At 42.5% G+C, this 26692-nt stretch overlaps 3 protein-coding genes across 6 annotated transcripts in view; 2 read left to right on the plus strand and 1 right to left on the minus strand.

Annotated features, from left to right (window-relative positions):
• MED12L (mediator complex subunit 12L) overlaps positions 1–26692 on the minus strand; it is a 330953-nt gene that overhangs the window by 130311 nt on the left and 173950 nt on the right. The window lies entirely within an intron of this gene.
• Positions 1878–7829, plus strand: GPR87 (G protein-coupled receptor 87; the record flags this gene model as incomplete). The annotated part of the gene is made up of 2 exons (XM_079921181.1): positions 1878–1911; positions 6590–7829. The coding sequence occupies 2 exons, from the start codon at positions 1878–1880 to the stop codon at positions 7630–7632; spliced, it is 1077 nt and encodes a 358-aa protein (XP_079777307.1). The 3' UTR covers positions 7633–7829.
• The window catches only part of P2RY14 (purinergic receptor P2Y14), a 59595-nt gene continuing 54195 nt past the window's right edge, over positions 21293–26692 (plus strand). The window contains exon 1 of the mRNA XM_079921184.1: positions 21293–22123. The gene's annotated coding sequence lies outside the window, so the exon portion shown is untranslated. The remainder of the gene's footprint in view (positions 22124–26692) is intronic.

Raw genomic sequence — 26692 nt, forward strand, 5'->3', positions numbered from 1 at the left:
TCAAGGTGAGAGGCATGGACAGGGCTTCTAAACTCTCAAAAGAGATGATTGGTGGAGGGGAGGAAATCACTGAAAATTTGGACACCACTTTTTTTTTTTTTTTTTTTTTTGCGGTATGCGGGCCTCTCATTTTGTGGCCTCTCCCGTTGCGGAGCACAGGCTCCGGACGCACAGGCTCAGCGGCCATGGCTCACGGGCCCAGCCGCTCCACGGCATGTGGGATCTTCCCGGACCGGGGCACGAACCCGTGTCCCTGCACCGGCAGGCGGACTGTCAACCACCGCGTCACCAGGGAAGCCCGGACACCACTTTTTCCATCTATTACCAAATCCAGCCCCTGAACTTCACGTGTTACTAGGGAGCAGAAGAGAAGGACAAAGTAACAGAGAAAGAAACATGTGCCTCTCCACTTGCGGCCCAATTCTTAAATATACTTTTGCCTCCGAAGTGCTCTCTCCCTGCTGACTCAGCAGATGCAACTGCTGATGCAATCAGAAGATTGCCTTGTACTTGGAGGGGACGAGCTCACTTGGGGGCTCTCTGCAGCTGTGTGGTAGAGAAGCAGTATCAGTGAGGGGACACGAAGGCCTCACATGGTTTCATTTCATGAGAAACAGTGCAACTTCCCTACAGTGAACTGTTCCCGAAACACACCTGGCTTCAGCAGCACACTCATGACAACAGTTCCCAGGATTTCTTCTCTCTTGGATCGACTCCTGAGGAAAGTCAGAAAACAGGGACTAGACACAGAGAAGGCTGCTCAAGGAGAACTGGGGGGACTGTCCTAGAGCATTCAAAGCAATGTCACGTGCACATATGGTCTCAGGTAATCCCGATAAGAAGGTTGTGAGGAATCTGAAGCTCAGAAAAGTTAGGGTACTTAGCCCAACATCACACACCAGTCACTCAAAGCTAATTTAATGATTCACTCCTAGCCAAACTCTGAGCTTGGATGGAATCCAGTTAGCACAGAGAAATACAGGGACTTACGAGACAAACGTTCAAATGGTAATAAATTCTTAATGGGAATCTATGTTTGAGGAAAACGTAGAAGCCCACATAAATCTGAGTCCTGATAGGGATTTTTTTTAGGGCCTTCAGTCCGAAATTCCAAAAAGGTCGGGTGACGATGAAGGTCACACAGCTGGTTAGTGTAAATCCCAAACTAGAACCCTAGAGATTACAGGAGTGATTGGATGCTGAATATATCTGAGCTTATAAACCACTCTTTACATATATCAGCGCTAGATCTCTTAATTTACATACAATTGGAGATTGTTAAAACGTCTCATCATGCATGTATGTAAGTACATGTGCTGAGGTTAGGGGCTGGGGCGTGTAGAGTGAGGCAGAAGCAGGATGGCAAGGCATAGGCTAATATGTCCTGAGCACATTCTTTGACCTAGGTTCTGACAGGTGCCTTATGGACTATGTCACATAATCCTTATCACACTCCTGTTGTATGGTTGCTATTATTCTCATTTCAGAGATGAGGACACTCAGTCACAGAGACGTTAAGTAACTTTCCCAGGGCCACACAGTGGTATTCAGATGGAGAGAGCGTACACAGAAACGGTCCATGCTTCCTGGCACACGGAAAGAGCACAGAAAAACAGACAATTCTTATGTGGCACAGTCGTTCCTATCCAAAGAATAAGCCTTTTCTGAATCGTGGGGATATCTTTTCTTTTTTTCTTCTTTTTTTAAAAGTAAAGATCGAAATACTGTGTGTTCAAATTCCTGCCTAACTGTTTCTCTCCCCCCCACCCCGGCCCCCAGAAATCAAACCAGGAATAACCTATGCTGAGCCCTTGCGTCAATCGTCCCCGAGTGTTTCCTGACACGTATTTTTGCTTACAGTCCCTCAGAACTAAAGAATGGGGCTCAACGTGACATTTGCAAAATTACCAGGTAAGCGGTAGGGAAAAATGCAAAGAAAATCTTACTTGATCAATAACTGTTATTTACACTATGTGGCCATTTAGGGGTTTTAGCGGTCACCAACCAACTAACAAAATAAACCAGCATTTATCCTTGCCTTTCATTAAATGTAAAACAGCAAACATGCAGGGTGGCATCACTGAGAGAAATTTAACTTGCCGTCACTTTGTTTTTAAGCTTTGTTTCATCTAGAGACCATCTCTAAAAGAACAAGAAAGATTAAACTAATAATTGGGGAAGTTTTTCATACCCAAACTAAAGTACACATTACTTTTCAGATGTAACAGTCTAGATCAAGGTTCACTGAGATTCCCCAAGAGGTCAAGACAACATCTACCTACACTACTGGGTAGCTAGAAAATGGTCATGCGAGGGCAGCTGTGCCAGGGGAGTGACACTCTGCAATTTGCGTGACTTTGGTATTTCATTCCCACCTGGCAGGTAGAGCAGTGATATATCGTTGATACTTTCACACTTTGTGCCTAAGTGTGACATGCCCCAACGAGCAACAATGCAGCTTCACCAAAAGCAAAAGGACCAAGATTCTTCAACACATATCGTTCAGAATGTGACTGCTATTAATGACACAAAAGTCAGAGAGTGAACATCTACTGAGTACTAGACACTGTGCTTGAAACGTATGCAGAGCATTTAACTCTCAGAAGATCCAGCAAAGTGGCCGCTATTTATTCCATCTTACAAAGTCATGAAGTGGCTGAACCAGCATTGTCAAAGAGGACTGCCTGCAATGCCCTCTATCTGCCCTGTCCAATACAGGAGCCACATGTGGCTGAAGCAGTATCTGGCTACAAAGCCCACGCGTTTCTCCAGCACACACAGGTGAACACACGATCCCCCTTACACACAAACACAGGCAGCCACAGCCGCAACACACACATCCCACAAAACCACTCTCACAAACCCACTGGCACAAAATGATGATTTACTGTGGAACCAGTGTTCGTATGTCATTGCCTCTGCTAATTCAGTTTAAAAGGAGTTGGAAGAGGGGGAGCAGAGGGGAGAATAAGAAAGGGATTTTTACCCTCAATTATCACCCTGTAATCAAGCTCTGCACTAAACAAACAGGGAATAACATCTTGGGAGATAAGGAGTGTGTGAGCTGTGAGAAAACAGCCTTTACACTGTCAAAACAGCTTCTAGTTTTTCTTAATTGAATCACCAAACTACTTGTCATTAAAAATGTTCCCTAACCTGGCCAAGCTCTTTACTGACAGCAAAGAACAACATGATAAAACCTCCTGGGGAAAGAAAGCCACTCACTTTTAACGGTCTTTGTTCCTGAGTGGGAACATTGCAGAGAAACGCTTCTGGGCATAGCCACAGACTTTGGAAAAACTGGGGCAATGATACAGAAGAGAAGAAAGGCTGGCAGGAAAGAATATACCACAGACTTAATTCTAAAAAAAAAAAAAAAAAAAACTATGTCACACAGAACTCTCTATATTAAGTTCTGAACCTTCCAGAGCAACCCACAGATGGTTATTCCTGCTTCGCAGGAACCATTTTTCTCTCCACTACCATATTTATTGCATAGGATAACCCGTAACAGGCTTTAACCACTAATTTGTTTCAGCTGCCTCATAAATGTAGAATTTGTAAATGAAGTAATAAACAAGCCCAAGCCTATTCCACTGAATTAAGAAATCCTATATTCTAGAGCGTTAATCCCGTACATAAACTAAAGAAGCAAAACTGTGAGGTGACATGCTCAGCAGACTGTCTCAAAGCCACGGAACGGTTCAATAATCACTGTGGAACAAGGTTACTCATACCTGATGTTATTTATGACTCAGAGTATCTTTAAGGACTATTTCTGACATGCTGATTTAAGACTGTGTTTGATGATAAATATAACTGATCAGTAAATCGTCATTTAGTAAGAGTGCTTGTTCATACAATTAAAACTTTAAAGTATATAATAAACAGATACAAAATCCCTACCCAACCCTGAGAAGTATGGGTCCTTCCGTTCCACAACGGAAAAGCACAGCAGATCCAGGGAGCCGACACTAAGGGTGGAAATACTCCATGCCTATTATGCTATGGTTCGCAAACCATTCTACTTGCATTTACAATGGTTTTGAAAATCATTCGTTAGTAATTGTTACAAGGTATAACCAGTGTTTCAGGAGATGATGCAGCTGCCCCTTTTCAGGCTGGGTCCCTCAGCTAGACCACTCATCCTGTTTAAAAGTTACCTGTCCTCTCTCTACTTCCCTTAGGGTTCTATTCTGGGTTAGATGAAAGTAACTGTTAATAGTTTAATTGGGGAAATTAAGTCAAGCAGGTATCTTAACCCAGGTAAAGCTGCACATCTTAAGAAGCTTCTAAGGGCATGGATGCTGATGTAGATCTGATGGAGCAGAAGCGGCCAAGACTGAGACACTTCATTAAGTTAAAGACAGGCTTGAACGATCCTGTTCCAAGACAACATTTGAAACTGGCAACAGGAGTACAGATGGCAGCTGAATCAGGCATTTTAAACTTGTAAAGCTTAATAAGACTGTGGGTCTCATCATAACAGGCTAGTCCAGGTATAAATTACCAGCCTGTGTAAGGACGTTTAAGCCAGGAATACCAGTTTTTAAAAACACTGGTAGCAGAGAATAAAAGGGAAAGAATCACCAAGGGGACAAGGTTACTCGGGAAGAGCCTACACTTAAATTTCAGGCAGCAATTTAAGAACCTGTTTTTAGATTATAATCATCAAAACTATCTTCCTGGGTTCGCCTCTTCAAAGAAGGGAAACAAAATATATACTTCACCGCCTGTCATGTAGGGAAATGAGGGCTAAATTCATGCTGTTAGCTCTAAAACAAAATCATTCCAAAACATAATTGTAACTATAGTAAACATTATTAGTGAGACATGAAAATTCAGAAATGGCCTTCCTTGTCAACTTACATCCACACAGTTCATTTGTAAATTGTTAGCTCCAGTTTAAAAAAAAAAAAGACAAAATGTAACTGGATGGTCAAGAGATTTATGGGGGTGATTGCCCAGAGGGACTGCTGACAGCTGTGCAGGTCTGACCTCTGTGGAAGAGAGAGGGGAGCAAGGAGGCAGAGGAGGCAGATTCAGACTTCAGTGTAGTTTGAAGAAAGTTTTTTTTTTTTTTTTTTTTTGCGGTACATGGGCCTCTCACCGTTGCGGCCTCTCCCGTGGCGGAGTACAGGCGCCGGACGCGCAGGCTCAGCGGCCCTGGCTCACAGGCCCAGCCGCTCCGCGGCATGTGGGATCTTCCCGAACCAGGGCACGAACCCGTGTCCCCTGCATTGGCAGGCGGACTCTCAACCACTGCGCCACCAGGGAAGCCCTGAAGAAAGTTTTGACCAGACTGATGCAAAGTCCTCCAGCCAAAGTCACTCGTCAGAGAAACCCCTACTGTCCCAGAAACAGGCTTGTCTTAGTATCATGTGCTCAGTTACTGGCTGGGAGCAGTCCATGCGAAGCATGGCATCAGCAAGAAAACAGTGCTGGGTTCAGAACACTGAGCTGGAGTTGCCCATCAATTACACTCCCTGCAGTAGGAGATCTGAGAGGCCCGTTCTCATGGCTGTCAGGCAAATCCAATGTTCATAAACCGTTTCACTGATTATATGATACAGTGGTGCAGGTCTTTAACAACACGAACTCAAAATTCCAAAATAGCAAAAGGTTTAAAATTTTCATATTCTCAGCACAATACGTATAATCTAGACTTGTAAATTAAAATAGGTACCAGACTGCAATTATTTTTAATAACTGTCCTCCTTGAGAATGAATTTAAATATTAATGACAATTGTTCCTTTTTATTTCTCTTCCTAACGATGGTCCCTAAAGTTTCTTAAGTATTATAAAAAAAAAAAGTCATGGACAAAAAATTCAAAATGACCTGCTAGTTTTACTCTTTCCCAGTTCTTGATGATTAAATAGCTTAAAACTAAGAGAGAGAAAAAGATATTTCAAAGAGCGCCTGCCAAAGACTGCACTAAAAGAATAACCACATGCTACCATTCTGCTATATAAAATTCTAATTTTCTGCTCCCAAATTTTGTTGATTCTATTTGTAAGGATATCAAACACTGAATTAAAAATCTAATCAAGGTAGTTTTCACCGGTATATTTATTTTCATTTTCAAACAGTTAGCACAGAGAGCCAGAAATTCACATTTTACTCATGGGACTTGGGGGTGGGGGATTTAGGGGTGAGGTCACCAGTTCTTTTTTTTTTTTTTTAATGTTTTTTCGTCTGTTTATTAAAGTATAGTTGATTTACAATGTTGTGTTAGTTTCTGGTGTATAGCAAAGTGATTCAGTTCTATATATATATATATATATATATATATATATATACACACACACACACACACACACACATTCTTTTTCATGTTCCTTTCAATTATGGTTTATTACAGGAAATTGAGTACAGTTCCCTGCACCATACAGTAGGACCTCGTTGTGTGAGGCCACCAATTCTTTAGGCACTCAAAGTATTCACAGTGCAATAAACTGAGTCTTTAAATTACTAAAGACATCTTTTAACTAGCCCGAAACGGCAATAGTTCAGCCTGTGAGGAAGCCCAGCACTCTGTAGGGCAGGCATCAAAGCACTGAAGTGACGTCTCCCCGCTTCTCCTACAGATAATGAGCTGCACGGTCCAGGGAATCACACCCCAAGTAACACAAGCGATGGACCCGGAAAGAACACCACCATTAACAACGAATTTGACACTGTCGTCTTGCCTGGGCTTTACCTCGTCATCTTTGTGGCAAGCATCTTGCTGAATGGTCTAGCAGTGTGGATCTTCTTCCACATTAGGAATAAAACCAGCTTCATATTTTATCTCAAGAACATAGTGGTTGCTGACCTCATAATGACGCTGACGTTCCCATTTCGAATAGTCCACGATGCAGGATTTGGACCTTGGGACTTCAAGTTTATCCTCTGCCGATACACTTCGGTTTTATTTTACGCCAACATGTATACTTCCATCGTGTTTCTCGGGCTGATAAGCATTGATCGCTACCTGAAGGTGGTAAAGCCGTTTGGCGACTCTCGCATGTACAGCATAACCTTTACAAAGATTTTGTCTATTGGTGTCTGGGTGCTCATGGCTATCCTGTCCTTGCCAAACATCATTCTAACAAACGGTCAACCAACTAGGGAAAATATTCATGAGTGCATGAAACTTAAGAGTCCTCTGGGAGTGAAATGGCATAAGGCCATCATTTATGTCAACAGCTGCTTGTTTGTGGTTGTGCTGGCGATGCTGATAGGATGTTACATAGCCATATCCAGGTACATCCACAAATCCAGCAGGCAGTTCGTGAGCCAGTCCAGCCGGAAGCGAAGACACAACCAGAGCATTAGGGTGGTCGTGGCCGTGTTTTTCACCTGTTTCCTACCCTATCACTTGTGCAGGATTCCTTTCACTTTTAGCCACCTGGACAGACTCTTAGATGAATCGGCACACGAAATCCTATATTACTGCAAAGAAATGACGCTTTTCTTGTCTGCGTGCAACGTGTGCCTGGATCCGATAATTTACTTTTTTATGTGTCGCTCATTCTCAAGAAGGCTGTTCAAGAAATCAAATATCAGAACGAGGAGTGAGAGCATCCGATCACTGCAAAGTGTCAGAAGATCAGAGGTCCGCATATACTATGATTATACTGATGTGTAGGAGTTAAAGGCCACCAGGCCTTCTCTTGCTTGTCGAAGTCAATGTGTACAAAGTGTAAATAAATTTGTCTTTTGATTACCCTCGCTTGAGCCCATCGAAATATGGATGAAAAGAGAACTGAGATGATATGAAGTTGGGGTATAATTTGGAACTGAGAAAAACATTAAGGCATACCCAAAAAGTGAAATTAACAAGAGGTGGTGTGTGTCGCTGAGTGGCAGGGATCATGGCTCAGGGTTGAAGGAGCAGGTTACAGGTGCAGAAAAGGCCACAGCAATGCCAGCGCACTGCAGGAAATGCTTCCAGGAAATGCTGGTGCTCTGAAGCCACTTCTGAAAGAAGAGGAAGTGGAGGGAACTCTATCTAACCTGGATCCCTAAGATTTGGGAAAGAAAATGCTGTTTTCAACACAGCTCATACACTGCAGATGTAACTGAGTAAATATGGATTGCTAGGTCTTTCTGTCATTGTATCTATGGCCCATACACAACCTTTAGCCATTATCCCCTGTCTGTGTTTATTTATGTCTTATGCATATGAGAAAAACTTGCACAGTGCGGGGTGGGGGGTAGGCAAGAAAGTCCACCTGTGTTTTTTTAAGCAACGCGTTTGAAAGACTTAAGTCAATTAACTGATTTTAAACTTAGATTATTTCAGAGAAAAAAAAAAGTGTGACCAAAAAAAAAAAAAGAGTATTAAGACAAGTAGATTTTGGATAAAACACTCTGAACTTATGTTTGACATTCTTATACCCTATGCTGCATTTGAATCCTCCTGTACTAAGGGTAGAGAAGAGAATGTGAAGGCTTGGTTAATAATCAAGTATATATAGTTTATTCAAAAGCCACTTAATAGTCCTTATTTTAGAAAAACTAGAGTTTTAAAATAGTCTTCCTTTTGAGCTGTATCCCATCATTAATAGGGATATCATTAGTTTAAAAGTAACACCTTCAGGTGAAGAACAGAGCTCAATAAATCAAGTCAAAAAAGAACTATCTTAGAATAGTTTCTGCTTCGATATAAACCTTTGAGCCTTCATTCTTTTTCAAAGCCTTCAGCTGCTTGACCACTGACTAGATGCCTAATTTGTTCCTAACACTCAACAAGGAACCAGGGGAGCGTTAAAAGAACAGGAGTGAAGGCATGTTTGCTGAGGAAAAGGGAACATTACCGGTTAACGGAGACAAAGCAGACATACACATGCAAAACAGTGCGATATTTTATTTAGACTCTTGTAAACGATCTGCCTGCGAAATTCTAAAAAGCTAAAGTGAGCAAAAAAGAAGTCAAATATCCCACTCAAAAGTGATACTACCCACTTCCCTCTGTGTGTGTGTGTGTGTGTGTGTGTATTCTGTTAAAGGCATGTTCACCTCAGAACCTAAAAACTAAGAACCTACCATCTTTAATAGCATCAATGGCCCCATTTGGTGCTCTGAAATTTACCAAACCCCAGACTTCATTTAATCCTCTAAAATTCAGGCCTCAGTCTAAGAGGTCCTTAAAATATTTCAATCCCACTTGCATGTTTCTAAAATTGGATTGCTGTAGAGTTAGTGGGTATATTTTATGTAAGGGTGGATTTATTCTCTGAAATTACATGATTAAATCAATGGGACATCTTGAAACATTGACTTAGGAAAAAAATAGAAAGGATTATCCCTATTTTTTTAAAGATATATTACCAAAACATCAGAATCATACTGCTTGTTTTTTACACCAACGCTCACATTGTGGTCACAAAAATTACTTATCCAGGCCAACCAAGAATGAATCATTTATATAACTAACATAATATCAACAGGAATAGCATAAAATATTGTGCTGGTGTCATAAGTTAATACAAACTACTGCATTAATATTGAAGAAAATAAGCATTCTATTTGACTGGTTTTTAATTAATTGATAATTTGGAAACAATCTTAAACTTGAAATCTAAAATCTCTTACATGGAGCCTTTGGATTATAGTCAATGTTTCAGGACCCTCTTAAGGCAGCAATAAATAACAAAGTTAGTCTTTATTTTATGCAAATGAGAAACATATTCAGATACTTTCAAAAAGAAATTTTTCTATTACTTATAAAACTTACATGCAGAGAAACTGACTAATAGAAAATCTTCAGTGGATTACTAACTCTGTTATATTCATTATACCGTTCATACCATTTTCTTCTCATTTCCAAACAGTATATCATAATTTTTTTCTCAACGAAAGCTTCAAGGGAATGGTAACAAGGAAAATCCATAAATTTAGGTAAACAGCTAAGCCAAAATTGTGCACAGAGACAGTACAACCTAAACCACACATTTTATGATCATTCTGGAGAAATGTGATATATGTGAAAAAAATAAACAAAAAAAACAACAAGGGCAAAATAAAGCTTGGGGGTCACTTAAATCTCATAAATAGAGAGTTTTCTCCCAGACAGAACACCGCAAGAAGACAGCTATCAAATCAATAAATACTTACTAGGCACATACCATGTAAAAAAAAAATGTCTAACATTATATTTACAATAATCTTTGGCTATATCTAAGTAAATTATAAAAGTAAATATTTCTTAAGATCAAACATTTTCAAATTTCAACACAAACATCTGGTAGATGCTGACTTAGCTCCCGTCCCCAGCCCTCTATCACCATCTAGTGGTAAAATTCATGAAACACCTGAAGAAAACGACTCCTGTCCTATTTACTGCTTGCGACTGACTACACAATAACATGGCCTAACCCTTCCCTCCTCCCCCGAGTATTCCTTCAGTCATCTCTAATGCTAAGGTACACCAAAAACAGTCCTGGAGCTGCCCAGACAAATGTATGCTGGAAATGTTTAAAAAAATAATTGATACCTATAAGAAATTATCTTACAGATGTTAAAAAAACTAAAAAGGCTGCAACATACATGGATTTCACAGGGAAAATGGAACAAATACTGGCTGCTCTTCCTTGACATACAAAAAAATTTTAATTAAATATAAAATGATTTATTAGAGTTTATTTATTAGAGTTGAAGAAGGAGGAATAAGATTGTCAGTGTTAAAATTTTTAACGTATCAAGAAATGCATGGGATTCAAATGGCAACTTTTATTTTGAATATTCTAAAGTTTTTCTTATAAGCTACAATAACAAGAAATCATCTAAAATGATTTTTATAATGGTGTAATGTGGCTATCAGACCACCTATCTTTTCTCCTCCTCATTTGAAAACGCAAGATATGGAACTAAACTGGAAATTCCTTTCTTTCAAACAGCTTCATTGGCAAGCGTTCTTGATAAAGTGGCCAATTTCTCCTTGAATAATGCCAGAGAATATCCACTGGTTGCAGCAGTTCTCAGAGATGAGCCACACATCTGATTAAATCAGCCTAGCTTATGAACAAGAAGCTAGAATTAGTCACCAGACCGCCCAAAGCTTCCAAGTCTAAGTTTAGGTTTAAATGTTATAAACAAGACTTTCCAACAACACTCTAGACATGTTTATCTGGACACACATATAAACACACAGCATGTATAACGAGGGCTAATAGATTTAGTATAACAAACATGACTCAGCTCCTTAACCTATGGTAGTTTTCAAATAGTCCTTAGAAACAGACCTTAAACATCCCATCCCATGCTTGTTACTACTAGCCCAAACCAAAATACTTTCAGTAACAGTGAAGCCATCTGTCAAGTATCAAAAATAAATATCTCTTGTGTTTCCTCAAAAAGCCTGAACCATATCACCAGTGTCTTTAGATTTTCATGTGCTGTTTTATGCAGCTAGAGAAATGCCACCATTAAACACAATAGAAAAATGAATAAGTATATAAGGACGTGAATACTGGGCAGAACACTTACATGATATAAATTTGGAATCATCTAGATCAGGGCTTCTCAACCCCATCAAACCCAATGCACTCTTTCTGTGGGATATATTTCAACCTATTTTTAGTACAGTGATATGAAAGCCAGACATAATATAACCTATCTGCACACACAGACCTCACTTTGCCTGGTACTGTGGGACCATAACAATATGGACTGCATCGCTTTCTCTACCTCATCCAAGGAGGCTCCTTAACCCTTGAACTTGATTAACAGCATCACCATCCACCCAGGCACCTGAACTGGAAATTCTGAGTCATCCTATGACCCCTCTTGCCCTCACCCCTATTAGCAGCCCTGCACCAAACCTTGCAGATTTGCCCTCAGATACAGTGGGCAAGCTAGGCCTCCACCCGGCCTGGCCCTGCATCGGGCTTGCCTCGGGCCGGGGGAGGCTGTGTCGTCTCATGGACCAGCAAGGACCTGGGAGCACAGCAAACCTGGCTCCTACCTCCCACCGTACACCCAGCTGAGAGGAGAAAACGAACCAACTGCACCACGATTCTAAACTGCCGGCACTGCTGCTAGAGGCCTCAGGTTCTCCCTTCCGTCCCAGGTCCTCACATACTCTTCTCGCCTAGTACTTTTAACACTCAATGGTTATTTTCTAATGAAATAAAAATAGATAACTTTTATTGGGCACTCTCTACACAGCAGGCATCGTTCTCAGCACCTGACCTGCATCAACTACCTTCATGCCCTTGATAAACCCCTAAGGAAGCACCAGTATTACCCTAACGTTCTCAAGGTCACGCAGGTCAGAAAAGCCGTTGCTGGGATCCAGACTCAAGCCACCTGGCTCCAGAAGTTCTGGCTTTAACCACGGCTCAGTACTGAAATGAAACGCACGCCTCAAGGTATTAATGACATGACCAAAAGCCTTGCCAATTATTTATGTTACCGAATGCTAGGAGCACAAACTATTTCACCACTGCAGATAAAGCTGGGGTTGAAGTTGAGAAGCACCCTTAAGCAAAGCCTCAATAATTTCTTTACTAAATATGAAAGATTATACTCACTATTAAGAGAACGTTAAGCCTACCAATCACACGTATTTGATCATTTTATTCCCTTATAATTCAGATGAGCATACAGTTCAGGATCAAAACCTAGATAACTTTTGAGAGTGCAAGTGTCACGTACTGAGCTGGCACGGGTGTAAGCTGAGACAGTGCGGGCAAACCCGTGGGCACAGTGCGTCTGAAAATTCGCGTCTACGTTAGGATTGCGTTACCCAGTTAAACAGGCAGCTTAGGACAAGGAAAAAGGGCTCAGGGAATCCAGCCATTTCATCAGCGAGAGGCCCCACAGTGAAGCTTCTTCCGTCCAGTTTACTAACACAAACTGGGAAGCCCTGGATGCTGGATGAGCAGGTATTCAACAAAAATCTCTAACGGAGGTTTCCTGGGCGGGTGGATAACGGTTTCTAGGTCAGTGGTCGCTGCTGGCGGCTCTGTTCAACGCCACAGGAAAGAACCCAGCTCACCCAAGTTGAGTATTTTTATTTGCCTTGGCTTCCTGAAGGAACATATAAGCTAAATTCTAGTTTAAATTCTCTCTCTCCTCTACAGCAAAACCATCACAAATCTTTTGTCCCACTATTAACGACTAAGTACGAAATTTATGATTGGTATGACTTCAACAGGATTTTAGAGAGGGAGGCTGCATTTGTCCTTCCAGCACACAGGCCTCCGTGGAGACAACTAAACAAACAGGCTGGTCAGGAGGCTGGGCCACTGAGGGCACTGATGTCACCAACGAACTACAACTCGGGTTAGATAAACACCCCCTACAGGAAGCCTGCCAGGCTCCCGAAGGAGGAGTAGAACATGGGATCCGAACGAGCCTTCCGGTCATGATGGAGTCACACAAGTGGAACCACACGTCCTCCTTCAACCCACCCCGTGATCCCTGGGAATAAGACAAGGGCAACATGCACCGCTGCTCCCTGAACAGCTCACCTGAGGACTAAACACAGAAACTTGGCCTCACTGATTCTACATTCTGATGACGCCAACTGGTCCATGCAAAACAGCCTAAGAATCACTGCTGTGCTCCAAATAGGAACTAAACAGGTACGTAGCTCTCTACAGCATTAATGGCCTAAAACTACAGAAAAATTTCTCGGTCACGCTGCCAAGGAAACTAAATTGCCAACGAGGACCACACAACACTCGCACAAAGCACAAGCACACACAAGTGTGCTTTAGCTAACAGCAGTTTGCTGGACAGAGAAGAAGACTGAGTCTACAAATTTCAGGCGTGCTTAGTCTTGGGGCGGGGGGGTGACAACAACAGAAACCTGCATGAGCTCACCCACAGCATTCAGCTAACCTCAGGCAAGTTCGCTGGAGTCTCCCCACCACAAAACCTTCCCCTCAACATGCTAGCGCCTGCTCTTCACACATCACGCAGCCCGAACAGGCGACATCTATTTGTCGGAACAACTCCGGGGAAGTTTATCTAACTGATAAAAGGTTTATCTAACTGATATCGAGGCACGGGGAAGTCATTCCGCCCTATACGTGAGTTGACTTGAATTTCGTGCTAACAGAACAGCCTGTTTGTGGCCTATCGAACATACACTGTACATCTGCTTTAATTATTAAAGAAAAGGGTGCACAGACCAGAAGTAAAGGCCCTTGTTAAAAATAGGGATTAAATTCTTCCCTTCCTGGGGTGCCAGTGTTGGTCCTCCTTCCATGACAAGACAGACGCCCGTCCCAGGGGCCAAGGCCACACTGACTCACTGTGTACGTGCCGATCTTTTTTTGGAAACCATGAAGGAATGTATCCCTGACTTGTTTTATGTGCTCTGTTCTGAGAAGACATAAAACTGTGCTGAAAACCATGTTTCTCCAGAGCAGTTCCTCAAGTATCTGAGAGGCTGTCTCCTGGGCTTTAGTCCTCAGTTTGGCTCAAATCAAACATTTTTCTATTCCTATTACAGATTGTTTATTATTTTCATCGACATAATAAAAATGAAGTATTCATTCTCTATGAGTCTCCTTCCGGCCGAAGCTTCTCTCAGTGACTTCTGAGGCTCATTTTCCTAACTTGTTCTAACGATTTACTAAAAAAGCTGAGCCGTCAGAGTGCCAAGTAAATAAACCGTCTTATAAAGCAGCGCGCAATCCTCTAAGGGACCCGTCCTAGGATGAATCATGATGCAGGTCGGGGGTCCAGAAACCTACGGAAGGAACTCAAAAGTGGGTAGATACAAATGAGTAGATGATTTGATGCCACTGGGTTAACAGTATTTAAAAATATCCACAGTCCTTGTTTTCAGATGAATTCCATCGTCTCTCTTATCTTTACCTACAGGACCAGAGCATACAGTTGCAGGATATTCCCTGTCTTTCCCCTGTGTGTTTTGGTAACACACATTCACTCAACAAACATTTCTGAGAGCCTGCTATAGGAGTGGGTACTGGTGAGACCAAAACAAGCCAACCAAGGCAGCCACTGCCCACTCCAGCTGAGATTGATATAAAAACATAGGCCATGTGGGAAGTATATGAACAATGCCAAGATGTCAGGGACACGCCCAGGGATAGTGACAGGTGAACTGAGTCTTAAGAGCAGTATGGAAATAATGAGAAAGGATACATTTTGGAGACTCCGAGGGATAAAAGAAAATGCCCTCTGGCTTTATGAGCACTTTTCCAAAAATCCATACATAGAAGAGGAAATACATGCACTGAGATTTTGTTTTTGTGACTACGAGTTCTCAATTTTGACTCTTTGTGAATATCATCAACTGAAATTCATTCTTTCTGATTCTTAAGGTTAAACCCAATCTAATATTAGCAACACAGAAAACCTGTTTGAGCAATTCAACTAATTGAGACTAGGTATTCAACTCATGACTCAACGTCAGTGCCTATGTCAAAGTGAGGTTTTTGTTAGCCGTCCACAAAATATGTAAATATTGCACATATCAGTTCTTTTTATGAACTGTTACTGGTGCCAACCTTCCAGAAGGTGGAGCTATCGTACCAGACATTTGTTTCTCCAATAACTCTCAGATAAAGGTAAGCACACAACTGCCAACGAATTTCCATGCCTGTCGCTCATTTCAAGAGGTTAAAACAAACCAAAAAGCACTGTTTTCCAGTATAGTGACTAATTATGTTCTAAAGACGTACTTTCTGCCACGCCCTTCCACTACCCTAAGTCAACGCACTGACTTTGGCAGGATTTGATGCCTCACATAGAGAAACACACAAAGGCACGTCTGCATTCCATGTTTTTCTACCAGATCACACTTTTTAAAAGCACGTCTTCAATTACTGTATCACAAAGCTCGAAAGCGTCACTGTACAGTGAATTATGAACGCCTCACCATGACGATCAAGATATCCTCACATTATGCCCCACCCGCCTCGGCTGACTTTCCTTCCCTGATGCCTTAGCTTACACTGTTCTTTTCCTCCCAGATTGACTTTCACCCTATTCTAGGCATAAAAGAGCCATCATTTCAGACACCAGCTCCTTCACAGATCCTTTTCGAGGACAACTTCCAAACTCACTTCTTTTTTTTTTTTTTTTTCTGGCCATGAGGATTGAACTCTGGGCCTCATCAGTGGAAGCGTCGAGTCCTAACCACTGGACTATCCTAAATTCATTTCCTTTAAACTTCTCTGCACTTTCCTATAATGTTTCTATTGAGCCTTGTACTAAAATCCTCTGTATCCTTAACCCAGTATATCTCTCAATGTCCAGTGGAGTCCTGTCTGCAAACATAACCCCCTCTCCACACACACACACACACACACACACACACACACACACACACACACACACACCACTCTAAATCACTTGTCAGCAAAGCTTTATTTTAACTTTTTAAAAACAATGTAACCCAGTAAAGAGCTCCTGCAGTTAAAACAGATTCATTGAAAATGTCCATATCTATCTAAATGTCCATCAATAGGGACTGACTAAATAAATTATGGGATACTACAAAGCTATGCAGAAAAAATGGCATAATTATATAGGGCTAACATGAGTAAGTCCCCAAGACAGCAAGTGGGAAAAAGCAAATTGCTCTAGTGTGGCTAACCGTCCAGTGAAGCAAGTGGGAAAAATTGGGGATAAGGCAGTAACAATAAAGTTGTTTTTGTACCTAAAGAAAAGATTTTGGAGTAAGGAACAAAGTAAGACATTTATAGAAGTAAGTAAACCAGCTTTTAAGGCAGCCGTTGCCAGGCTGGATGGAAACTGACTGGAAACGATAACAGACCTTGGAGGATTCCCCGTATTAGACTCACTCTATTTGTACACAAATACACAAGAGATGTTTATATATAACCGGTCTCGTAACTGACAAGGCAGAGTCCCGCCTGGAAGCAATGCTGGGGAAAGGAAATGTGTGCGTGTGTGAGCATATGGGGTGGGCTGGGGGTGGCGGTCATACCCGGTTATGTGGAGGGTTCTGAGATCAATCAGGATGAAGCCCCGTGGTATTTTAATCCTAGGGTTCCACAAAGGGAAATGGAAATAAATTGAGGGAACATAGAACTATTCGGCATAAATCAAAGCATCAGAGACAAAAGGAAAACAAAACATCGATTATGTTGTCTTTTTTCCTTTTTGGAATCCTGGAAGCAGGAAATATGCCCTCTACATATTATTATTACTGCTACTACTATTATTATTACCATCATCGTTATTATTTTATTTATTTTGTATTGAAACTGGTGTCTAGTGTTGAATAAAGCCACGTTATTTGCGTCGTTAATCATCAGAACAGAATACCTAGTTTTTAAAATACACAAAATAGGATCAATAGTTTGTCAAGATAAAATATTTTTGCAAACATTAATAAGATACTTATTTCCATTTCTAATAGAGAAAAAATGTATACAAGCTAATCTTTACATTTAGGCATATGCACAAAATGCCCAGCATAAATCTCAAGGAAATACAAAAAATTTTACATCCTGCATTGAAATATGTCCAAGTCTTTCACAAATATGCCCAGGTTTCCACAAGCTCCAAACTCTGGGACACCTGAGGCCAGTTTTCAAAATCTGGGTGACAGGGCGAGTGAGGTGCATAAAGAAAGGAAGACTCCACTCCTAAAACCTCCCGGCTACAAAGAAGGAGTAACAACAGACAGTGTAAGGACAGATTTGTATCATTCACTGACATCCAATAGGGAAAAAAAATGATCAGAGAAGACAGGCTGAAATATAAAACTCAAGGCCCCAGGAGAAGTCAGACATTCTTGTTTTTGCTACATAAGTCCCTGATGATATTCTTACTTCCTCCTTGGGTTTCACCTAATCTGTGGATGTTCTAGCCCTAGTCTCTGTCTCAAGGTCTCCCTATGAATCTCTCCTCTCACTAATACCACCCAACTAGTCCTCTGATCATCATAATTTCTGCTCTCAGGGCACAGGGTCTGCACGGGCGTCCAAAGCTATGGCGGTAACTGATTAGGGCCAGGCAGCTGGAGGGAGCTAGACAAAACAGGAGGCAGGACATCTGCCTGGAGGATGAAAGTTCCTCCAAGGGCTGTAAGATCAGAGGCTCCGAAACAGCAAGGCAGGGAGGCTCACACGTGGCCACATTTCTGACTTACCCAGACACTTTTGGAAACAGAGAATTCTGAGCCAGAAACAAGGATTCTGATTGGTTCATTTGAAGTAGGGTCTTGGAATCTGCATCATTAAAGCTCCCCGGCTGGTGTCAATGACCAGTCAAGTATATAAACAATGACTTAAAAGAGTCAGAACTGCTTCAGAGTTCCCAGGTGAGCAGAGGGCAAGGAGGACCGCCCAGGGGCCCAGGGGTGAAGAGGTGGTAGCCCCAGGCTTTTCTTAAAAGCCTCCCAAACATTTGAAGAGAAACCACAGGACGTGCCCTTGCCCTGCTGGCAGTAAGCTCCTATAGCCAAAAACTCTCCTAAGGCAGACACTCTGTCTTGAAACATGCAATCCTGAGAAGACAGGATGAACAGACAACTCACCAAGTTCCTCCTGGACCCTTATGTTTTCATCTTCCCCAGTTCCAAGGCAAGCACAGCCTTAACCACTAACTCTACCACTCGCCTTGGTATCCATCATCATGATTACCCTCACCACTTATCTGCTGCCATCACTCTCTTTACCTCAGATTAAAAAATGTCACACCTGCGTACAACCAGCATTTCCTGATGAGAAAATACACTTTTTCTGTGCTCCCAACAAGGCCTGTCCTGCCTAGAGGAGCCGGCTCTCAGATGCTTGATGAATTAACGAACCAGCGTTCACTGTTCACGTGGCTGTGGAAAAGAGCCGCTGAACTGGGGAAGGAATCCTGAACTCTGAATCTGAACTCTGGCTGCAAAGTCCAGCCCAGCTACCTCCCCGCCTGAGCAACTTCGTTACATTCTCCCAAGTTCTACTCTCTCATCTGTAAAAATAGAAGCAGCTGTCCCTCACATGGTTCCTGTGTAAACCGGCTGTCACAGGATCTAATACAAAGAAAGCCCCCTTCAGTCAAGTGTGGGAAAGGATGTGTATCTGTGCTTCGATCCAGTCCTTGCAGACAAGTGTTCATCTGAGTCCCCCGGCGACCTGCCGATACGACTGCTATAAAGCAAAGGCCACGCACCGGCTTCCCACGAGCCAGTCAGTCAGTCAGGTTCCGTTTCGCCCCACAAGACATCAGGCCTACACGATTTGAAAAGTGTCTGACTTAGACGGCACGTGAAACCAGAAGAGACATAAAAGTGCAGTTGAGAGCACGGCTCTGCCAGGGTCCAAATCCCAACTCTAGGGGCTGTGGGACATCTCTGTGCCTCAGTTTCCTCATCTATTAAGAAAGAGGTGGAACCCACCCAGCTCATGGAGCTGTTGCGAGAACCCAACGAGTTAAAACACAGAAACACAAAAAAGTGTTTAAAACAGGGCAATCACCACTTGAGGTTCTGACAACACTGGCCCATCCACAGAGGAGGCAACATTGGACCCTGACAAGGTCTAGCTGAGCAGCTGCCCCCCCCCCCACTCCTGGGTGGGCCATGAGCTCTCCACTTCTCCACCATTCCTCAGTCCCCAAGGGTCTTACACCTGGTCTGCTTCACTTATCTGGACTACCTGTCATCAGGTGACCACCTGTAGGGCTCTCCCTTTGGCCTTGGACTTTGCAACTCCTGGTATCAAGAGGAAAACAAGCAGATCCAGTGAATTTAATTTAATGGTAATGTCCACCTGAGTCGTGCTGCATACAAACATGGGGCACCCCGTGGAGAAGGCAAGAAACACAAGAGAGCACGGGGACAAATCATGGGTGTTTCTGAGACCGTCAGAATAAACAGAGCCTCCTGCAATAAGTCAGGGAAGTCCTGAGAGCCGCAGTTCAGAGACTGCTAGTGCTAAGTCATCCATTTCATCAGCATAATGTTTACATCTGAAGGACTCTGCAATGTGCCCTGGCAATCGTCCTTGTCTCTTTGTCCTTACATGTATTTGCCCACCAGATCTCCTTGCAAGCGGAAGCTAGCAAGCCTCTGTAGGCAAACGGGTGCTCTGAGCCCCAGGGGTCAAAGCAGCAGCCAGGACTCTATGGGCACCGGGGAGGGAGGGAGAAGGGGTGCACCCAGGCACAGCCAAGTGGGAAGCTTCCCTAAACCAGCCCTGCGCCCCTTGGGGCCTCCGCCGAGTCTATTAAGGATCAGTAGTGACTACTGGGTTTGTATGTAAGACTCAAAATAAGCAAATATGCTTCATGAGGGAAGGGACCTGGGTCTGACTTAGTCACTACTTCATCCCCAGTGCCTGGAACACAGCCCATTACACAGTAGGTGCACGTAAAGTACCTAGAACAGCACCTGGCATATCATAAGCACAGAAATAAGTACTACTGACTATTGTGACTGCAAATGTACTTTATGTTTTTAAGTCAAACTGAACTTGACACGTTAAACTGTGAGCCCACAATCCGGCCGTGGAACCACCTGAGAGAACACACCTGCAATGTAGCAGCCTAATAGAGAGCTTCCAGGGCAGAATTTCTTATCTGGTTCTGCGTCACACACTCTGATGAGGGATTCGCAGCCCAATTCTGAGTACTTCCATCTCTAACTGCACACGGTTTTTCAGTGGGAATGACACTGGAGCGCTCCTTGGAACATTACGCATTATATTATACAACCTGGAAGAAACCCAAAATACAGAGATTTCCTGCCTCTCACTTTCAAAACAGTAACCTTAGCAGCACACACTTAGCAAAAGATTAACGCATGATGAGTTTATCTGAAGTCCTACTCGGGACCTGTTGGGTTGCCCAAAGAGTTCGTTTGGGTTCTTCCATAACATCTTACAGAAAAATCGAAACGAAATTTTTGGCCAACCCAAGATTTGTCAGTAATGCTTAAATATGGAAAAAATTAATGTGGGGAAAAAAATAACAATAACAGCACCTCTTATCTAACAGATGGGGTCATGGATGCCAGAATGCTTCTTTACTCAAATACTAATTCCACATTTTGCGGGAGCCCGGCTCATCACCTGTTTGTCACACCATGTGGCCGCTGACAAGAAACGGGGAGCAAAACCTGCCCCCCCCCACAAAATGTGTCTCTTAGGCTTGCTAATTATTTTGAGCTGGAAACAATCCAGGCACCAAAGACTCAGGAACCTTTGACCTACCCCCCTAACTGCCTAAAAGAATTTAGGTAGAGGACCTGTTCCAGGGAGGGAGCTACCACTACAGATACCTACAGTATAATATGAATTAGGTGTGCAGACAGGGAGGAACCTAGCAGAATTTGTTTGTTAAAATGCCTCTCGGGGTCCCACTGTCTCTGTACAGGGTACAGCAAATGTTTGTTTACCAAACACTGGCTCTTCTTTCATCTTCCTGTGAATTGCCTTCCCCCGCTTTGAATTCCCAGACCACTAACCTCAACATCTTCTCTTGTCTTTGGTTGAAGACGGAGTTTGAGGTGGTGGCTTCTGCCATTTTGGTGAGTTACTCAGTTTTCCTGGGTCTCTCCCATGTACACATGTTATTAGACGTTTTAGTCGGTCTCAGGTCAACGTAATTCTGAGGCCAGCCCCAGGAACCTAGAAGGGTAGAGGGCAGTTTTTGCCTCCCCCATGAGCTTCCTCTTAGGAGGGTGTGGTAGCTACAGCCATGTCTTCCCACCTCAGTGACCCCACCAGCTCTCCACCTTTTACCACATGTTGAATTTGGCAATGGCGAAGTTTACAAAGAAAACCTGCTGAGGTTGTTGCCCAGCTGTTCATTTGCCGGATGACGTGGCGATGTCGGGGAGAAAAAAAAAAAAAGTAGAAGAAAGTTCAAGAAGAAAAAAAAAAAAGGACCACGCTTTTTTAGGGATCACTGAAGGAAAGGAACTAGCACAGAGGCCAGCCCGACACGCACGGAGATCCAAACATCTCTCTTCCTCCTTGTTTCCATTTCCCGACCTTGAGTGAGTTCTAACTGACCAATTCAGCAGAGTGACAGCTGACCTACTATCTCATGGTTTCTGTCAAGTTCCTGATTTTCATCTGTTCCTGAAGACGAGTGAGAACTCTGCGTAGAACAGTCTTAACCTGGAGCGTCCACTGAGACATGTTCTGAAATGAATGCTGTTTGACTCACAGATGAAGGGCTACAAACAGGTAAGGAAACAGCTTTTCCATGAAAGAACATCAGGGTGTGTGAAGGGGCCATGAGAATGGAAGAGGAGAATTCTGGGCTAGGCGGCAGTGGTGCCGAGTACCACTGCACTGTCCCCATTCTCAGTAAGTTCCTTTGGGTTTGAGAACTATAATTGGTTGATGTAGTAATATATTTGCTCGTGCTGGTTTGGGGATCCAAATCTGAAATTTTATCACTGATGATTGTTTAGGATTTCCGACTGTGGCTGTCAAAATACATCTGTGATGAGGCGAAATCAGAGAAAATGCTTGAAAGGTATTCACCCAGGACAAACATTTCAAAAGCCTGTAGATATATATCAAAATTGCCTCTAAAAACTGCAAACTCAATTATGATAATAATACCTATAAGTCAGTGTGAGTATGTTTTGGTTGGCCAGTTCACGTAGGCATAGATATACAGTTAGTATCTATTTGTGCATATACTTACTTATATAGATAAAAGCTTTTGTCTTTGTTGTTATTGGGATAAATTAACCCTATTAATACCTAGTAAAGTATGTATTTACCTTGAAAGTGAATCACAAACATCTCTCCTGTGCATAGCAAAACTTTAAGTTCACATGTTAACTTATCATGGTCTAGGACTAACCAGCTAAATTATTTAAAATACTTTAAACATTATAAATTTACAGGACACACAGGGGAATTAGCGCAGATCCACACTGTCAGCACAGTGAACCAATCAGAAATTTTTTTTTCAAGCAAGGATGCCTAATTCTATGGGGAAAGTGAACCAAAGGTCACGCTGGTAAAACAGAAAATCCTCTATAGCTTGCATATTTAGCTTCCTAAAACGTACAGACTTGAAACAGCTTTGGCACTAAAAAAAAAACCTAGATAAGTTTAAAAAAATAAATAAATAAAACAATGTACTCACTCTAAAATATCAAAATAACCTTTTATGATCTGTGAACATAACAAATAAATTTTAGACTTCAATAAAATCTATAAATACACACATAAAAGTATGCACATCTATACACATTACACACTGGTAATAATACACATAAACTGTAGATTGTCGTGTCTGTTACAGCTTAGTAAGGAAGAAATGAGGGGACACCAAGATACTCAAAGCGTGAAGACCCAGGAAGGGAGAGTGGGCAGGGCGTGGGGAAAAAAACTACTGTTTGCTGAGATGTGAAAGTGCCCATTTCACACTTGAGGAAGTAGGCAGACAGGAGGTAACCACCCTGACCAAGGTTACCCAGCTGATATCACAGTGAGCCTGAGCCCCTGGGCACAAGGAAGGTACCTGCACCCCACAGGGTTTCAGTCAGCCCAGCCTTCCCACTGCTACACCCCTCCCGGCCCTGCCACACTGTCCCACCAATCGCCAATGGGCATGTCCTTCAATCCTCTTCAACTACTTTCATCCTCAATCATGCATTTGTAGGAGAGTATTTCTAATTCCCTGGTGCGAAGAGTGTTCAATCTAGTGTCACACACATATACTGGGGAGAAAAATTACTCTAAAAACATAAAATTATAATTATCCTTGACATATTTAAACAGGATACAAAAGGGGGAAGGAGACAGGAGTAGAAAAAGACAGTCTCTCAAAATCAGGAGAATTTTGGGGGGTGGGGGGGTGGGGGGGAGACACATTAAAACAGCTAATGGGTACACCAGGCAGCAAAATACTAAGAAACCACCCTCTAAGAGGCCTGTCTACCAAGCTCCTGAGTCCCATTCCCCTATTTGTAAAACAGTGATGATATTAGCACAAGACTACTGTGAAATTAAATGAGATATTATTTGTAAAATCTTTAACATAGTAATGTAGAAAGTGTTCAGTAAATGTTGGCTAACATCATCATTGCTTTCACTATTATTACAAAGACTCATTTAATCGAAGCAGATGTGTATGAAATTACATATCAGACCACTGGAAAGCATAATTTAGACATTTCAATACCTCTGTAGACCAAAACAGACAGATAAGATATAACGTAAAGCCGTTTACAACAGTGCCTGTCAAACTTTGCTACACGTCAGAATTACCTGGGGGGCTTGTTGAAACGCTTATCCCTGGGCCCTACTCCCCAAAGTTTCTGATTCAGTAAGTTGGGGCCAGAGAATCTGCATTTCTAACAAAGTCCCAGGTGATAGTAATGCTGCTGGTCTGGGGGTCCACCCTTTAAAAACCACTCATCTACGGTGAATCCCACATTCACATCTGCCTGACTAATAAATCTATCCATGTGTTTCTCATTCAGTCTAAGTCAGTTAACAAGAGGGCAAAATAATGAATAAATGCTTAAAAAGCAAAAGCACCCCCCATTAGTTTTGATTTAAAAAGAAAGGGAAACAAACAGATATTTCCCATTAGATCTATGATGTTCCTGAAGTCAACTGCTGAACTGAGAAATATTGGAGGTTTGGGGGGTTTTTTTCCAACGTACGAAGAGCTAGCATTGTTTCTGCAGTTAGGCAGGAGTCCTGCATGACGCAATTCTAGCAAGTTCACTTAGTCCGATGTGACAAAGCCTGCGGAGTACTGACGGCACACGGTGAAGCTGTGTTTCCGGGTCAGACTGTGCCAGTTTGAACAGTTGCACCAAGAGCAAGAACCCCAGCCACATTTTCTCAGATGGCTCCAGCAGAGCCGCTGGTGACCCACCTTGCTTTTTCAGATGCAAAAGAAAAGGGCGGAGGAACACTGTTGCCCATAACAATGTTCATTCTATAAAATGTCCCTAGAGTGAATTTAGGTGCTGAGGCTTCCCCAAGCCAAAGTCTGATATGGTAAGAAACCAGAAGTCATGTTTCTTCCATTTGGTTTCAACATTTCTTTGAAGGTTAGGTTGGTACCAGGGAGCTGTCTCTGGAATGCCAAGAACAGACCAGTCCACAGAGACACAGGTCGAAGCCAATGCAAGTTTTTTCTGCCGTCTCCTTCATGGGTATCCTCATTTGCAGAGGGCTGTCTAGCGGAGGAGGACTGAACACTAAGGAGAGTTTCTTTCAACTGAAAATTACATCGTCGGCATAAGAGTGCCACACCTGTCTAGGCAGAGCGGTAGTTCTCAAAGTGCAGTCCCCAGACAGGCTGCTGCACCAGCATCACCAGCGAACTTGTCAGACATGCAAATTTTTGATCCCAAACCTACCGAACATGAAACTGTGGGAGTGGAGCCCAGCAGTCTGTGTTTTAATAGGCTTCCAGGTAATTGTGTTGCACGTTCAAGTTTCAGTTCCATTGGGTAAAGTGTCACTAAGTCCTGAGACAACTCTAGTTTTCACCCGCTTTCTGGCATAATGGTAAACCGTTCCCCCTTTCTACCTCAGAAGTGTCCTGGTTTGGACAATAAATTACATGGTCATCCTTACCCTTCAGATCGGATGCTACAAAGGGGTTTCATTGGTTGGATTCTGTTTACTGCTTGGGATTTCAAATTAAGTGCATGTCTGCTACTACATTCTGGTACTAAACCCATCGCTGCCCTGAATGCTGAAAGATGCACTGCCTCCTAAAAGTCTAGGGATCATGGCTACAGAAATCCATTTCAGAAGAAGTATCCTATCTTTACCAAAAAAGAACCCACCATCAAACTATATAAAGTCTGGTTTAAATTTCTAGCATGTGGGATCAAGTCTCCTCCATCAGGTCTTTAAAATCCTTTTTACTAAATCTTCTGGTTCCTCTACAGGGAGTTTTCTTTTCCCAACTAGCAACCAAGAAAAGTACAAACTTAGTAGGAAATTTACTGCTCGTCTTATCTTTGTGGTAATAACTTGGAAATATTAATTCACAGAAAAACCAAGTTTGCCACAAAGTTTCTCAAGCCACCTGTTCTTTTAAAGGCAAAGTGAGATAATGGTCATATGCTTTTGGATCTGATACATTTTCCATTCCTTTGAAATCTTTTGTCTTCACTCAGCCTAAATTAAATTGCTGGCTTTTTATTCTTCACTGAAGTCTTCCATCTGCTGTTTCTGAAAAGCATCAAAGGCCTCAGATATCATGTTCTGACCCTTTATCTTTCAGATAAAAGTCAGAGAGGGATCGGTGGCTTCTGTTCAATTATGTAACATCTGCTATTGAGGCTAAAATCTCAAAGAAAAAAAGAGATCAGCTATTTGGCTTCTCAGACTTGGCCCAAAGGAGACTGTACACTTTGGTGTGAACACTGGGAAAAAGAGTCTGATTCTCAGTCTTCTAGGATCACACACTTACTTTTATCACGTGATTGGACGATAGGTACAATTTACACCAAGCCGACCTGAAGTGTGTTAACCTTTCTTTTATTGTGGGGGGAGATACCTGGCTGGAAAGCAGGGCCCACCTGCTGCTTACAGGCACTTCCAGCCCTAAGGTCAAGGCTGGTAAATGAGCTCACAGGAGGCTTCATCTAATGAATGTTACCATCCTGCTACAGAGGATAAGCAAAATCTCCTTCTCATTCTAGAGCTATTTCAGTCATTCATTCATTCAACAAACACTGATTCCTTACTGTGTGGCAGCCACGATTCTAGATACTGGAGATACTCTGCTTCCAAGAGTCCCTCACCTCAGGGAGCTTA

This window comes from Stenella coeruleoalba (genome assembly GCF_951394435.1).
Source record: "Stenella coeruleoalba genome assembly, chromosome: 5".
Classification (NCBI taxonomy): Eukaryota; Metazoa; Chordata; class Mammalia; order Artiodactyla; family Delphinidae; genus Stenella; species Stenella coeruleoalba.